This window comes from Chionomys nivalis, chromosome 12 (genome assembly GCF_950005125.1).
Source record: "Chionomys nivalis chromosome 12, mChiNiv1.1, whole genome shotgun sequence".
NCBI classification, from domain to species: Eukaryota; Metazoa; Chordata; class Mammalia; order Rodentia; family Cricetidae; genus Chionomys; species Chionomys nivalis.
Window position 1 is genome coordinate 52,355,132 of NC_080097.1, and position 15,177 is coordinate 52,370,308.

The 15,177-nt window shown below is 46.0% G+C and overlaps 1 protein-coding gene across 3 annotated transcripts in view; it reads right to left on the reverse strand.

Annotated features, from left to right (window-relative positions):
* The window catches only part of Spata13 (spermatogenesis associated 13), a 129,397-nt gene that overhangs the window by 28,366 nt on the left and 85,854 nt on the right, over positions 1–15,177 (reverse strand). Inside the window, exon 1 of one of the 3 annotated variants that reach the window (XM_057786345.1) lies at positions 1,099–1,326. The exons of the other annotated variants lie outside the window; for them this stretch is intronic. Within the exon in view, the coding sequence (XP_057642328.1) occupies positions 1,099–1,153 (55 nt within the window). The 5' untranslated portion in view covers positions 1,154–1,326. Of the gene's footprint in view, positions 1–1,098; positions 1,327–15,177 lie in introns of those variants that run through there. 3 annotated transcript variants of the gene reach the window in all.

Consider the following 15,177-nt stretch of genomic DNA (forward strand, 5'->3'; position numbering starts at 1 on the left):
GCCAAGACCCATCCACAGTGGCACAGCAGAGGAGTTGGTGGCTGACCTTCTATAGCTAGGTTGGTCAGAGGCTGGGTACCCATCCATTCGTTCCCCCAAGGACAAGCCTCCACGGAAGATTCTGGAGTTCTGTGCAACAGGGGAAGGGCACTCTTCCTGACAGGCAACAAAAGGTGGAGTGGGCTGCAGGACGGGAGGCTCCTCATCCCTCTTCTCCTAACCCCTCTATCCTGACTCTACTGTGCTGTGCCGTGTCTGATGACAGATGACTGAGCCTGTCGCTCACACTCGTCTTGTGGGATAATCTGCTGGAGACAGATGCTGTAACCACATCCCTGTCCTATCTCGGCTGGTGAAGAAAGCACCAGCTACAGACAGCCTCGCTGCTGCCCGGGCCTGCCTTCAAGCTGTCAAGCGCAGCTCCCATTCATCTCAGCACACGTTTCTGGCATCTATTTAAGGCAAGACCAAAGACAAGCTCTGTTTTTAGAGCATCCCACTGCAGTCGGGGGAGAAGTCTTCTTGTGACGCGCCCCTCCCCTCTTATGCCCTTAGGAATGCACGGTTTACAATTTATAACTTCCCAGAATAACACTGCTTTCACATTGAAATACTCTAGCCGAGTTGCTGATAAAAGAAATATTAGCAAGTAAGGCTTACAGGAGCGAGCATCACGTACAAACTGCACTAGGGCAGACTGCTTTCCAAACAGCAACGACCTAAAGCCAACTCTGGGCTTCAGGCCTTGCCCCTCCCCCTAGCTCAGCAGGGAGCACTCCGTCTCTACGCACAGGCACCCAGGTATCCCCCTTTAAAAGAAAGAAAGTTCCTGCAACATAAACAAAACCCAGCAACAACCCCACAACAAACACCGGATCCCATCCCTCGTAAAAGGCAGTCCACGCTTGACTTTTTATTCTTACTCTATCACACCCAAGATTAATTTCTCTCCCGGGAGCAATGAAATTTTCCCTTTCCTTCCTTCCAGGTACACTCTCACCGGATTAGAGAGGAGTAGGTAAGGGGAGGGAGACTGTGAGCTGCAGCTCAGAGAGAGTGGAATCAACAACACTGCCCCCAGGAGAACCGCACACATACCCATGTGGAGGCTTTCCAGACTCCAAAATCTTGCTATTTCTCCTCTGGCTACCATCCTTCTGTTTAAACACACGCAGCAGGTTGAGGGTGTGACGCAGGAAGCGGTCCTCAGCTCATGGTGGAGGGTGGCCGGTCAGGCTGGCAGCCGCAGGAACTCTGGAGCGCTGTGTGTGCTCCTGGCCAGCGCTGCCCAGAAACTAACAGCCTGCTGCCAGTGACTCAGGCTTAGTCGCTTCAGCGACATCACCACGCGCTGACTTTTGGGAGGAAACTCTAAACGGAGCGCGAGCGAGCCAGTGGCTGTCTCAGCGATCGAAAAGTGTGGCTTTTAAGTCTACCCTCCAGAGCTGCTTTAGCCCAGCAGAACACTTTCCCAAAATTGTTTGCTTCAGGGAGGCGAGCACAGAGGTCGCTGAGCAAACGGGAGTTAGAATTTCACAGCATGGAATGCCAAAAATTTGAGTTATGATGCCACATAATAGTAACTGTAATTTATGGAATCATTGAAGAAGGGGCTTTTGTTTAAAAGATTTATGGGTAAAAAATACAAACAGACAAAAAGATAAGACACATAGTATGTGAATGCCTTACTCTACGAAAGTTAATACTTGTGCCTGCTACATTGTGAAATATGGGCTTTGTTCTAAAGAAGGGGCCATTAAATAACAGTGAGTTATTTTTAATAGCTTTCCGCCATGCTTTTCTGTATTTTCCAAATAATGGGAAATTAGCAGGTTGGTCTTTGACATTTCGACACAGCTGTCAGCAACAGTGTGTTTCCTACATTTCTTCTGGATAGTAAGTCCCTACCTTTTTAAACTTTAGGAACAATGAGTTGACGTATGTGAAACAGTGGTCACATGACCACCCTCAACATATGGATTAAAAAAATGAAAAAGGCAACTGATAAAATGCAGCCGTGAGCTTGTGTTGAAAACCCAAGGGAGCGCAACTCAACTGCTGTTCTTTCTGCACTAGACCAGAGCAAGTTTCCACCTGGCTACTGCTTGCTCACCTGCAGCAGAGTGCAGGACCTGGGACTCTAAGGGTTAGCTGTCCTGAGCCTGCAGCTTGTAGATAACTGGGGAACCCAGTAACATCCAGTTCCCTGGGGAATCACAGCCTCAAGGTAGGTCAGGAGGTTTATACCTAAAAACCCTGCACCCTGGAGAACAGTACTACAGAGCTAGCCTGTCGTATGTGTAGTGAGATTTTGCCTCAAAACAAATCAATCCAACAGTACCAAAGCGTAGAGTGCAGCTCAGTACCCAGTGGGAATTACGAATGTAAGGCTATGGGTTTAATCACTAGCAACACATACACACACACACACACAGAGAGAGAGACAGAAAGAGAGAGGGAAGAAGGGAGGGAAGGAGGGAGGATGTGGTGGCTCATATCTACACTTGGTAGGCAGAGGCAAGACTAATGTGATTCTAGGCCAGCCTGTGCTATAGATCAAAACACTGTCTCTAAAGATAAAGAAAACATTAAAAATCATAGTACTTGAGAATGCGAGGCTGCCCAGTTAGTAACCCCTGTCGCACGTTTCATTATTTAAGGCTATTTCCATTTATCTCTTTTCTCCTTACCCTAAATTTGCCAAGGAGAGCTTCCCAGGGCAATTATAGTTTCAAAAAGCTGTAACACACCGCCACACCCAGCACTTGGGAAGGTGGACAGGAGGAATAGAGTTCAAGGTCATCCTCAGCCGTTAGCAACTTAGAGGCCAGTCTCAAAAACAAGCAAACAAACAATTAACAACAAATAAAAAAACCCACAGCCCACAGGCCATTGCTCTGGTCACGTGACACCTGCAGCCATATGAGCTTCCGGAAAGTGAAAGTTATCACTGGGTGCTGGCAGCTGGACACTGAAATTCCTGGCCTCCAGAACAACTGAAAATAAATTTTGTTTTATTAAAAATCAGATAAGGGGTTGGAGACGTGGCTCAGTGGCCAAGAGAACTGGCTGCCTCACTTGGTAACCAGGTTAACCAGGTGCAATTCCCAGCAACCACATGGTGGCTCACAACCATCTGTAACTCCAGGTCCAGGTCATCTGATGACCTCTTTTGACCTCCATGGGTACCAAGGACACATGTGGTCAACACACTTATGTGTAAGCAGAATACCAATACATATTAAAACAAAACAAAACCAACCTAAAATAAGGTGAAACAGACATAAACAGAGTCAGTTTCAAATCCTCCTTTTAAAAGATGATTTAAGACGGGATCAGTGAGGGAGAACGTGCTTAGCGAGTGAAGCCTGGGGTTTGGGTGCAAGCTTCAGACCAATGAGAGAGCCAGTCTCAAAACTGAAGTGAAGAGAGTTCAAGGAAGATATCCCGTGTTGGGCTCTGGCCTCCATACATGCAAGCACGCTTGCTCAGGTGTGTGCACATGCACATGACACATGCAGAGGGGGAAAGTATCATAAAACAAACTGGTTTGATTTTTAGGCTTTTAAAAAATATTCAGCGATTACAGTCTGTATTTGTCAATGCTCCAACAAAACATTAAGCACAGTGAAAACTAAGGTCTTGTCCTTCCACACAAACTCATTCCTAAACCGGGCGGTGGTGGCGCACGCCTTTAATCCCAGCACTCGGGAGGCAGAGGCAGGCGGATCTCTGGGAGTTCGAGGCCAGCCTGGTCTACAAGAGCTAGTTCCGGGACAGGCATCAAAAAACTACACAGAAACCCTGTCTCGAAAAAACAAAAAAACAAAAAAACAAAACAACAAACAAACTCATTCCTTTGGGAAACTACTATAGCAGGCAACACAGCGGACCCCCAAGTCAAGAAAGAACGCATAGAAATGGAGTCACAAATCACACACTGATAGCAAATACTTAGAAATCTGGAGAAAGCAGGCTAGTCATGGTGGTATAGGCTTTGTGGGAGTCTGAATGAGAACCGTACCCCACAGGTCTGGACATCTGAACACTTGGTCACCAGGTAGCTGGTGGTACCATTTGGGGAGGTTTGGGTGGTGCAGTCCTGATAATGGAAGTATGTCACCGGGGACGGGTTTTGTCCAGTTTGCTCTCTGCTTCTTTTTTTGTGTTTGTATCTCAGCCTCCAACCCCTGCTGACATGCCTTGTACTGGACACCATGCCTCCTCACCATGATGGACAATTTTGCATTTTAAATTAATTTTATTTATTAATAATTTCATCAGTCTGTCACTCCCAGATCTGAAACCCTAAACAGGTCCATAAAAAGCAATTACAGAAGCACTAGTAGGCAGGAAAAAAAAATAAAAGAAAACAAGCAAATGCTAACAGGCAAGGAAATGCTCATGTATAGACCTGTAACCAGCCCTTGGGAAGTAGAGACAAGAAGATCAAGGTCATTCTATGCTCTAGATACTTAGTGAGAGCTGATAGCTAGTCTGGGGTACAGGTAACCTTTGAGGGGTATTAAAAGAAATGGAACCACAATCCCCAGCCCAGAGGAGGCAGAAGTCATTGAGCTGGGACCCTGTGGAGTGGGGCACTGTGGGGTCTCCCAGAGGCCCCCATTAGAGACTCAGAGACTTCCTCTTTGTCATCTTCCATGCCTTTTCTGTCCAGTGCCATCTGTCTTGGCACCCAGGTGTTTAGGGATGGACCCTTTCTCCCTCAAGCCCCCAGTTTCTAGACCGCCTCCAGCACTTTGGTGAGTTCACTGAAGCCAGGAGGCAGCAAGGGGGTTTGGAATGACCCTGTGGGACCACAATCTCTCTGGATGGGAAATCAGCAAGCATGCTCACAGCAGGTTGAGGACTCCGAGGAGTTGATGGGAATGAGCCTGAACTGCCAGCTTGGTGGCCAGCAGCAGCGGGCTTTGTGGGAAGCAAAGGAAGAGGGTCATGGCGGCCAGACTCCCATAACCAAGCAAAGCGAGGGGGCATCTCCCGCTTCAAGGGACGCTGGATAAACCAAGTCTCCTTCAGGTTGAGTTTGGTGGTCAGGACCCTTCGAGCCTCGAGATCTGGGTATGGCTCCATCTTGAAGTGTTTTTCCAGTTTCCATAGCTATTTCCAACTGTACTTCTGGTCAAGGGGACCCAGAGTATAGGGGGCTAATCCCTTAACATTCAAACGTCCTTTTGAGGGTTCAGCATCATACAGCTGCTTTTCCTCCAATCTAGTTACTTCCATCTTGGCTACAGCTCGCTTTAGTTCCTCAGTTTTCCATGATGGAGTCTTAACCTCCAAAATAAACTTTGCTTGTGTTAGCTTAGCACAGTAACAGAAAAGGAACCAGTAAAGAAACTGGTAACAGGTAACAGAAAGTGGGCCACTGATGTGAAGAAGCAAACCTTGTTATTTTCTGGAAGAATATGGGAGAGTTTTGGACTAAAACAGTGGCTGAATGCTGGAAGCAGTGCCAGCAGGTTACTCAGCAGTGAGACAGCGGTGCTGAGAGCCACATGGATGATAAAAGCCCAGTTCAGGAGGTTGCAGAAGGGAAAAATACTAGCGACTGAGTAGAGGCTATGCATATCTGACAAAGAATCTGGCTGTGGGCAAGCCTTTAATCCCAGCACTCACTCAGGGAGTCAGAGTCAACTCAGTACCTCCGGGTTGAAGGTAAGCCTGATTTACCCAGAGTGAGTTCTAGGACAGCCAGGGCTACAGGGAAACCCTGTCTCGGGATGGGGGTGAGGTGGGGGGGGGGGAGAATCTGGCGATCTTTCCCCTGTGATCTGAGATAAATTAAAAAGTAGTGGACTAATTTCTCTGGTGAAGGACATTTCAAGACTTCATAATATTGAGTCTGTGGGATGACTGTATGTGTGTGTATATATATGCACTATATATAAGCATTATATATAATATATACACTATATATAAGCATCATACACACACACACACACACACACACACACACACATTGCTTATGGAGGGTCCACAGGAGGACAGAAAGGAACACAGAATATGCAGTTCGGAGAGACAAAGAACACTTGGGAATCTTAAGGCTGTAGCCAAGGCAAAACTGGAAAAGAAGCAAGCTGTCCTGAGATTAGCATCTTGAAGAAGCCTAGGGGAAGGTACCCTCAGGGTAAGACTCCACCCAACTAAACTTCCAAAAGAGAGCCTAAGGCACCATCTGCTCCTAGAAAGCAAAAGTATAAAAGGTTGTACTAATAAGATTCAAGTGGGGCAGGATCCCTGCTAAACCTGCAGCCAAACTTGGCAGGGTTGTCCATGTGGTGATGGTTTTAGAGGCCTGAAGGGTTCGAGAGTGAAGGGCACTGGTTCTTCCCCCAGGGTTTCAGAGAGCCATGGAAGATGGCCTCAGCAAGAAGGCCTAGAGAAGGCGGGAAGCTGTGAGAGGCTACTGTCCGAAGAGGGGAAAGTGAAGTCTGGGAGACTCCAGATGTTGAAGATGCCAGAGCTGTGAGACATTTGCAGGGGAGAACTGCATGCAGGGAGTGAAACCAGCCAGAGAGGGAGAAAGGAAAGAGAGATTGTAAGGAACAGAGCCAAAGGGGTGAAGCCATCTAAACCCTTTGACACTGGACTTGGAGCTGCAGGGTTTGGTATTTGTCCTGCTAGATTTCAGTCTTGCGATGGTCCAGTTTTGCCCACTATGTCCCCATTCCTCATTTTTGGAATGGTAACGTGTACTCTGTGGCTTTCATTATATGTTGAAATGTGTAATTTGCCTTTTGATCTTACTGGAGGGCATATTTAAGAGATGGTTTCAGCCTCAGAAGAGACTTTGGACTTTTAAACACTGAGATTGTGGAAGGGGTTCTGAAGTTGAACTGAGTGTATTTGTATTTTATGGTCATGGGGGCAAGCGAGAGGAAGATGGTGGTTCAAATGAGAACGCTCTCCCACTTGGACACTTGGAGCCCAGCTGGCAGGGTTGCTTAGGGAGGGTTAGGTGGCCCAGCCCTGCTGGATTAAGTATGTCACCGGTGGAGGGCTCTGATAGTGTACAGTCTCACCTATTTCCAGTTCAGCTTCATGTCTGGGTTTGAAGATGTGATCTCTCAGCTTCCTGCTCCTGCCTCCATGCCTGCTGCTTGCTACCATGCCTGCCTCTCATTATGGGTTCTTAGCCCTCTAGAACCATCAGCTCCAATACAGTCTTCCTTCTATATTATTACAAAACAGAACAGTAACTAATATGGTCCTTTAATCCCAGCAGTCAGGAGGCAAAAGCAAGACGGCTGGAAGTTCAAGGCCAACCAGGTCAACCTGATGGGGCCTATCTCAAAATAAGAGAACGAAAAGGGTTGAGAACCAAGTGCTCTCTAAAGTGCCGCTCTGATCCTTCAAAGCCATTGTAGCTCGTCGGGGTCACGTGGACTTGGACACATCATGCCACAGGAAGTTTGCTCTGCATGACTTAAATGAAGGCACCCACCACCTCACCATCTCCCTCCCTTTCATATTTCACTTGCTCTCCACAAACACCGACTAGAACTCAGACTGATGCAGAAACAAACACAGAACTGTCTTAGATCCGGGGTTGATTTTCGGGGCTCACACAGTGAAAGAACTGTCCTAGGCCGTCCACTGCCTTCCATGTACACTGTGTCGTGTGGGTGCGTGGACACATGTGTGTGCACACACACAAAAATAAATGCAATTTTTAGAAACAGGAAGGGGGTGGCAAGATGGTTTGGCAGATAAGAACGTTTGTTGCCAAGCCAGACGACCTGAGTTTGATCCTGGGGACCCACATGATGGAAGGGGAGACCTGACTCCTCCAGGTTGTCCTCTGACCTGCACACACCTGCTGTGAGTTCTCCACTTTCTGAAACTCAGGAATTACACAGGCTCTTCTGAGGTTTTCCTTTCTGATTCTACTTTACAAAGACTAGAAGAAACACGAGTCATTGAACGGAGACTGCTTTAACTGCTAGAAGATAGAAAGCTATGAGAATCTGGGACAGTGTTAAATGCTGGGGTGAACATGGGGATGCAAGCTTGTAACCAGCACTGGGGAGACTGAGGCAGGAGGACTGAGAGTTCAAGGCCAGTCTGGGCTACGCGCATAGCAAGACCTGTACCTTATAAAAACAATAATTATAACAAGTTAAAATCTCTATCATGTTTTTCTGAGACAGAGACAGAACGCTCTGTTCCTGTTTAAATCCCTTGATTACAGGCAATGATAAGCCACAAAATACCAGCTGTGAGTGGCCACTGGAGCTCATGTAATCTCGGCCTGGAGGCAGCAAGCTTCCGGCAGTTATGGCCTGTTCCTAATCCTTTCTTTGCAAAGGAGCACAATTTCTGGATTCCTCAGACCCTGTGGAATCCACACTATCTCAGAGCAGGGCTGGGGACAGCATTATACCACGCAGTCTTAGCAGCCAGCAAAACACTAACAGCAAGGACGTGCCTACAGATAAGTAAATGGATTCATCCCGTTGTACAAGTAAGTAGAGCCAATACCATAATCCCTTGGTATGCAGTATAACACAGGCAGAGAAAGGGATCATGGGAAAGGACACATGACCTCTACACCTGACAGGGCTTGGGTCACGGCAGCCTTAACCAACCTTCCTTACAGCCTAGTTACTGTCACCCTCTTTAGGGGCTCAACAACTGAGACGGGATCTCACATTTCCATTTTTATCCCCTTTGAGACAGGGTTTCTCTCTGCAGTATGGGTTAACTTTTAATTTTTGGCAGTTCTCCTGTCTCAGTGTTCCAAGGTCTGGAATTATAGGTGTGAACCACCGTGCTCAGCTCCAAGTCTTCATTCAAAAAAAGCTTTCGAGAAACAGTACGAAGAAAATGTAGGTGTGGCTGGGCATAGCAAGGCACACTGTAATGCCAGCAGGATGGGTATAGGGGGCATGCTGTAGCTCCAGGGCTTGGGAGATAGAAACTAGAGGGCAACTTCAAGACAATCTTGGGCTACCCAAGGAGAATTAATCTCACTGGGTAAAGCTGCCTGCTACAAGGCCTGACAACCTGAGTTTGATCCCTGGAACCCATGTGGTAGGAGAGATCCAAACCCCAAAAATTTTCCTCCCACCTCCACATAAATGCTGCATCACCTGAGTATATGTCACTCGCTATATGACAATAAAATTTAAAATCAAGGAATAAACCAAAGCAGACAGACCTACCCCAAATAATAACGGTAACAAAAATCAAACGAAAAGAATTTAGGGGGGTTGAGGGAATGGAGACCATGCTAGGCAAGTCATTTCCAGCTCAGGTTGGTTTCAAACTCACCATCTCTGGCATACTGAGACTGCAGACATGCACCCCAATGCCCTGTCAAAAGTTATACTTGAAGGAACCACAAAGGTGCCCCACACTCCGTAACACTGGACACTGTCTTTCTTTTTGCCCTTTGTTCTCATAAAACACTGAGTGGTTGTTATCAGGGTAATAAACTTTTAGGTAATCCACGGATGATGATGCAGTGACTCAAGTTCTGGATCCCAAGAATCCATGGAGAAGAGTCAGGAGAGTTTCCTCCCTAACGCCCTGAGTGTAAAGTGTATCTACACAGCTTCAGCTGGATCTGGGTGTCCTGCACAGAGCTCCAAGCCACTCTGTAAATAGGGTGACCTGTCCAGAATGGATCTGAGTCAGAGCTTATCGACTCAATTCCCCCTTCACTGATGATTTAAGATGCTGAGATAGCAACTTGCCGCGGGATCCCATGTCGGTTTTTGGACCCATAAGTCTGTTCACCATAAATCATCCCAACAGTGGATAGGACAGACGGAATGATGCCAAGTGAGCTGCGCCAGTCTCCCCTCCTCAACTGCATTACTTTATTCTGCTAATTGTACCCAACTACAGCAGAAACATGTGGCCTGTTTTAAAGTAAATTATCAATATGTGATCCATTAATTCTGAAATATTTAGAAATGGAATTCTAAACAACTATACACACAGATTTTTACAAAGAAATACGATTCTATAGCTTTTCATATTTCAATTTATCTAAGTGGAAAAAAATCAAATAAAATATGACACAAACAGTAAGCACTTATGGAATAAATCCCCTCACTTATGGAATAAATCCTTTAGGGAACATGGGGAGCTGGGTTAATATCCAGAGTATATTATTTTTTTAAGTGAAACAATTCAACAACAAAAAATATCAAACAAAAGGAAGACTGGGCGGCTGGGCAGTCGTGGTGCACGCCCTTAATCCCAGCACTCGAGAGGCAGAGGCAGGCAGATCTCTTTGAGTTCGAGACCAGCCTGATTTACAGAGTGAGCTCCAGGACAGGCTTCAAAACTACACAAACACACCCTGTCTCAAAAAGCCAAAAACTGGGCAAAAAATACTGAGCGGACTGTCTCCCCAATAGCCAATCAATCTATAAACGTCTTTTAGAAATACAAACCGGGAGATGAAATCTCATGATTCCAGGAGATGACATCATAACCCTACATCAAGGCTGTCCCTCACTATTTGTGCTGGGTGAGCTCCACAGCAGAGCCACAGCCTCCTCGGGGGACTAAACCTCCTAAAATGCACGTGTTGTTACTTGCACTAAAACCATTTAGCAAGGGTGGACAACGGCCCATGCATGTTAACGAGCTTTCAGACGCTGCCACACAGGGCTAGAAGGCTTTTAAAATCATTACAAATTGATCCCTGGCACTTACAGGATATTTTCAATTATAAAACGAGGAAATCATCAACCGGGTTCAGAAAACTCTACCTGACGTCAGAACTGCAATCCTAATGTCCGGACCCCTCCCCAGCTTTCTGTTGCAGCATCCTGCTCCAGTGCAGAACCTGAAGACTCTTTAATCAAGGTCACCAAGCTCTTCCAGGCCTGAGTCACTTAACTGCAATTATTCATCTGGCTTGTTGTTGACCTTTTCTTGAAATGGATTTTCCCTGTGGTACCCAGCTGATCTTCAATTCCTGGGTGCAAGCAATGCCTCAGCCTTTCTAGTATCTGAGAATCACAGGCACAAGCCACTGGGGCCCATGTTCCATCTCATTTACATCGAGGAGCTCCAACCAACTCATGGGACTCTACTCATCCCGACTATTTTCTGTCTCTGTGAATTTCTCTTCCTGGCCCCACCCCACCTCTGGTCCAGGAAGTCCTTACCTTCAGCCTGGGTCCCTCTCCCATACTACAGAGCCTTGTGATCTGGGGCCTACTAAAGACTAAGCTTAGCTCCGGTTCCACACACGGGGCTGGGAACCTGCTCCCAGTCACCCTGGCATCAATGTCATCATGGACTTCACCCTCGCCCACAGCATCCGGACAATTCTTCAGCCTTCGTGCTCTTCGCGTCCCCAGTACTAGTGTTAAGTTTTCCTACGTCTGAACTACGTGGCAACCTCATTAGGCAAGAGACACCTCCCACTCGCAATAGAGCCAACGAAGGCTCTTAAATGCACATCTGACCACCTCCCTCCAGCTCAAGCCACAGATCAACTCCTGACTGCCTAGGCTCTCCTCCCTTCTGGTAGCTGAATCTCAGGTTTAAATTGGTTTCTAAACCCTCCCGGCCGCCAAAGACTCCAGGCTATTTAAGCTCAGGTCCTCCCACAAGGAGCAATTTGGGCTGACCCTTCCCACCTCCAGGGAGCTAGTCACTGACCACTGACACTGACCCACAGAGTGGCCCGGTCAGCTGCAGACAGTACAGGAGCAGTCGTCAGGATGACACAGGACTGGGCTCGTCCCTTGCGCAAGCTTTCCTGCCTAATCCACACCATGATGCATCAGTTATGATTTTCTCAGCACCGCAGTGAACCCAGAGACACAGGTCAGGCAGCTGAGGCACAGACAGCTTCTTCTCTCATTTTTAGAACACAGCTTTGAGAAGTTCATAGCATGTGTTTTGACCGTACTCATTCTCTCTCCCACCTCCTCCCAGGTTCAAGCCGCTTTCCAAACACATTCAACCTTGTGTTCTCTAAAAAACAAACAAACAGAAAACCGCTGCCACCACCACCAACAAAACACTCTGACCAGGACTATGCAAGCCAAATAAATGCTTTCCTCCCCAAATTGCTTTTGGTCAAGGTCTTGATTATCAGGGCAACAAAAAGCAAACCAGAACTCTGTCTACGGCAAGGGGTCTCATATACACAGCAGGGACAAAATACTGTCAAATAAACCCCAAACAGAAAGAAGTACCAACATGGACAGAGGTCAGAGGAAACGGGATGTCAATTCTCACCGACCTTGTTTTGTGACAGGACCTCTTGTCGTCTGTGTCCCATCTGTCCCCACCCCCGCTATGTAGGCCAGGCCAGCTGACCCCTAAGCTTCCAGGGACTCTCCTGTCCCACTTCCTATCTTCCTGTAAGAGCACTGGGACTGGAGACGTATGCGCTACCATCACCAAGGGTGATACTGGTTCTGGGAACTTGAACCCCAGTCCTCATACTTTCTCAGTAGGCACTTTACCCACTTGGCCATCTCCTCAGGCCTGTGCTTTGGGGGTTGGCGGAGCCTTATACTGGCAGTGGAGGTAGCGTCTGACACTCATCTTGTTGGTCAGATGGATTTTACTCCTTACAACATTCCTGCCTCAGCTTCCCAAGTGCTGAGATTATACACAGAAGCCATACACCTAACTTTTGTTTGTCTAATGATGTGGGAGTGATCTCTTTCTAATCTGTTGCTTTCATTGGTTAATTAATAAAGAAACTGCCTAGACCCATTTGATAGGCCAACCCTTAGGTGGGTGGAGTAAACAGACAGAATGCTGGGAGAAAGAAGCCGAGTCAGGAGTCGCCATGATTCTCCCACTCCAGACAGACGCAGGTTAAGATCTTTCCTGGTAAGCCAGCTCGTGGTACTACACAGAATATTAGAAATGGGTTAGATCAATATGTAAGAGCTAGCCAATAAGAGGCTGGAACTAATGGGCCAGGCAGTGATTAAAAGAATACAGTTTCTGTGTAATTATTTCGGGGCATAAGCTAGCCATGCGGGCGGCCAGGTGCCAGAGACGCAGCCCCGCAGTCCATAATACAACAGAGTGGCGCCCAGCGTGGTAATAAACGCCATGTAAAAGCTGAGAGGGCTTAAAAAGGACAGAGAGAGAATTTAAGACAGCTTTTTGCTGTTTGTGGGTTGCGTGCCGCAAAGAAATTGCCCTGACTCAGCAGCAGAAAAAAAACTGGCTGTTTTAAAATGCCGGCTTTCTGGACTGTGCCGCCATTGCAATCTCTGTCTGGCTCTTGCCGGAGACAGAGCTTTTAAATGGAGCATTTGGAGTAAAGTGCTACGATTTGTTTGATGGCAACTAGACTCACTGTGTGCCTAAAAGGAAGTCATTTTGTGCTGCGGCTCAGAGGCACAAGCAGCTCCACCACGCTACTGGTAAAATGTGCAAGGATCAGAGGCACGAGCAGCTCCGCCATGTTGGACTGGGCGGGGCAAGCAGGCAGTACCTGTTTTTGACCTAGGAATGTCACAGCTTAGATTCTTAAGCGCTTAGCGATTTAAAACCACAAAACAAAGTGCTCCTGGATACTAAAAAAATTACAGATTCACAATAGAACAGATTTCAGACATAGAAGATCTATAAATGAGTCACAGTGTTGGATGAGTGTACGTAGGCTTGAGAGAAAAAAAAATAGAGAAAAAATAAAGTTAATGCCCTTAAAAAAGGGGAGATAAAGTCCTTAAAGAGACAGAGTACAGATAGTTATAGATTAAAAGAAATAAAAAAAATAAGCCACATAGAAATGGAAAATTCACAGAGAGTCTGGATTCTTTGTATTATTGTGTTTTCTTTAAAATTTTTGACTGTAAAGGAGCTAACTGCAGAGAGACATTTCATCATATGGGCTGCCAAGCTAAACCAGAATGGATATAAGGGTATTATGATTTCAGAATATGGGTCTAAGGATATGATGCTTTGGAGAGGGTCTTCTTTTGTTTTCACAGAGGATAAGACTCTGTGGATTGTGTCTACCCCGATATGGTATGATAGACCACGCCCTCCTGAAAGGTTGCTGTGAACACCTTCAGAAAATTACTTCACTCAACTGCCGACTGAGATGACCCTGACACACAGGTTACACCATAAAAGATCTGAATACAGCGCCCCCATTCAGCAGGAAGCAGTTTGGAGAGAAAAACTGCGCCCACGTTCCCAAATATGGTTTATAAATGTTCTTTTACATTTAAAGGGGGATATGATATAGATATGAATAATTTGCATTGGTATAGATTTGAAGGTCAATTTTGTTATATGTATATGCATATTTCTAATCTTGATTAAGGTATTGTGATTGTATAGTTCATTTAAAAATGTAATGTATATAGGTTGTTAATGGATAATCATCGATAATAGTAAAGTTTGTAGTCATGTTAGATTTTCTAGATATGCATAGATATATTTCAGATAGGCATTCTTCATATCTTTCAAAGGCTACAGAATATGGCATTTAAGTGTTTTAATAACTTAGGGCTTTTCATGACAATGAGACACGTCTGCTCCTGGCAGCACCAATCTACTTCAAGAGGAAGATGGGCACCGAAGAGGCTCCTTAAGGAGTTTGATAGCCATTTGGGCAAGAAACTGCTCTTGCCTGAACTGTTGCATAAACTGGACACAGAGAACCCGCAGAAAGAGGACTGCTGAACTTGCCTAAAGGTGAGATGGTCTTTCGGGGTTCCTGACTCATAAAAGAATCTGCGAGACATTCTGCAGGACACAGCAGATAGTGACTGAACTGCTTTAGAATTTCCTGCTTCATGGAAATGTCTGCTGGATACTATGGGCCTGAAGGTCAAAGATGGATGCCCCAACGGTACAGAGGAACTTTGGGTGACTGTACAGGCAGCGAGATGTCTCTGTCATTTCTAGAGTTTTGGATTTCTTGTTTACTTAGGTAATATTATATCCTTCTGGAGTCTTTGATGGAGTTGAAGAATGGTTAGTTATAGTTTTTCTTAGTTATGATAAAAGATAAAGTAGATATAAATATTGTAACTGTAATTATTGCTTGATAACTGTTTTGTTATATGTAATTTTACTATGTTAAAATGAAAACCTTTTTTGTTTAAACAGAAAAAGGGGAAATGATGTGGGAGTGATCTCTTTCTAATCTGTTGCTTTCATTGGTTAATTAATAAAGAAACTGCCTAGACCCATTTGATA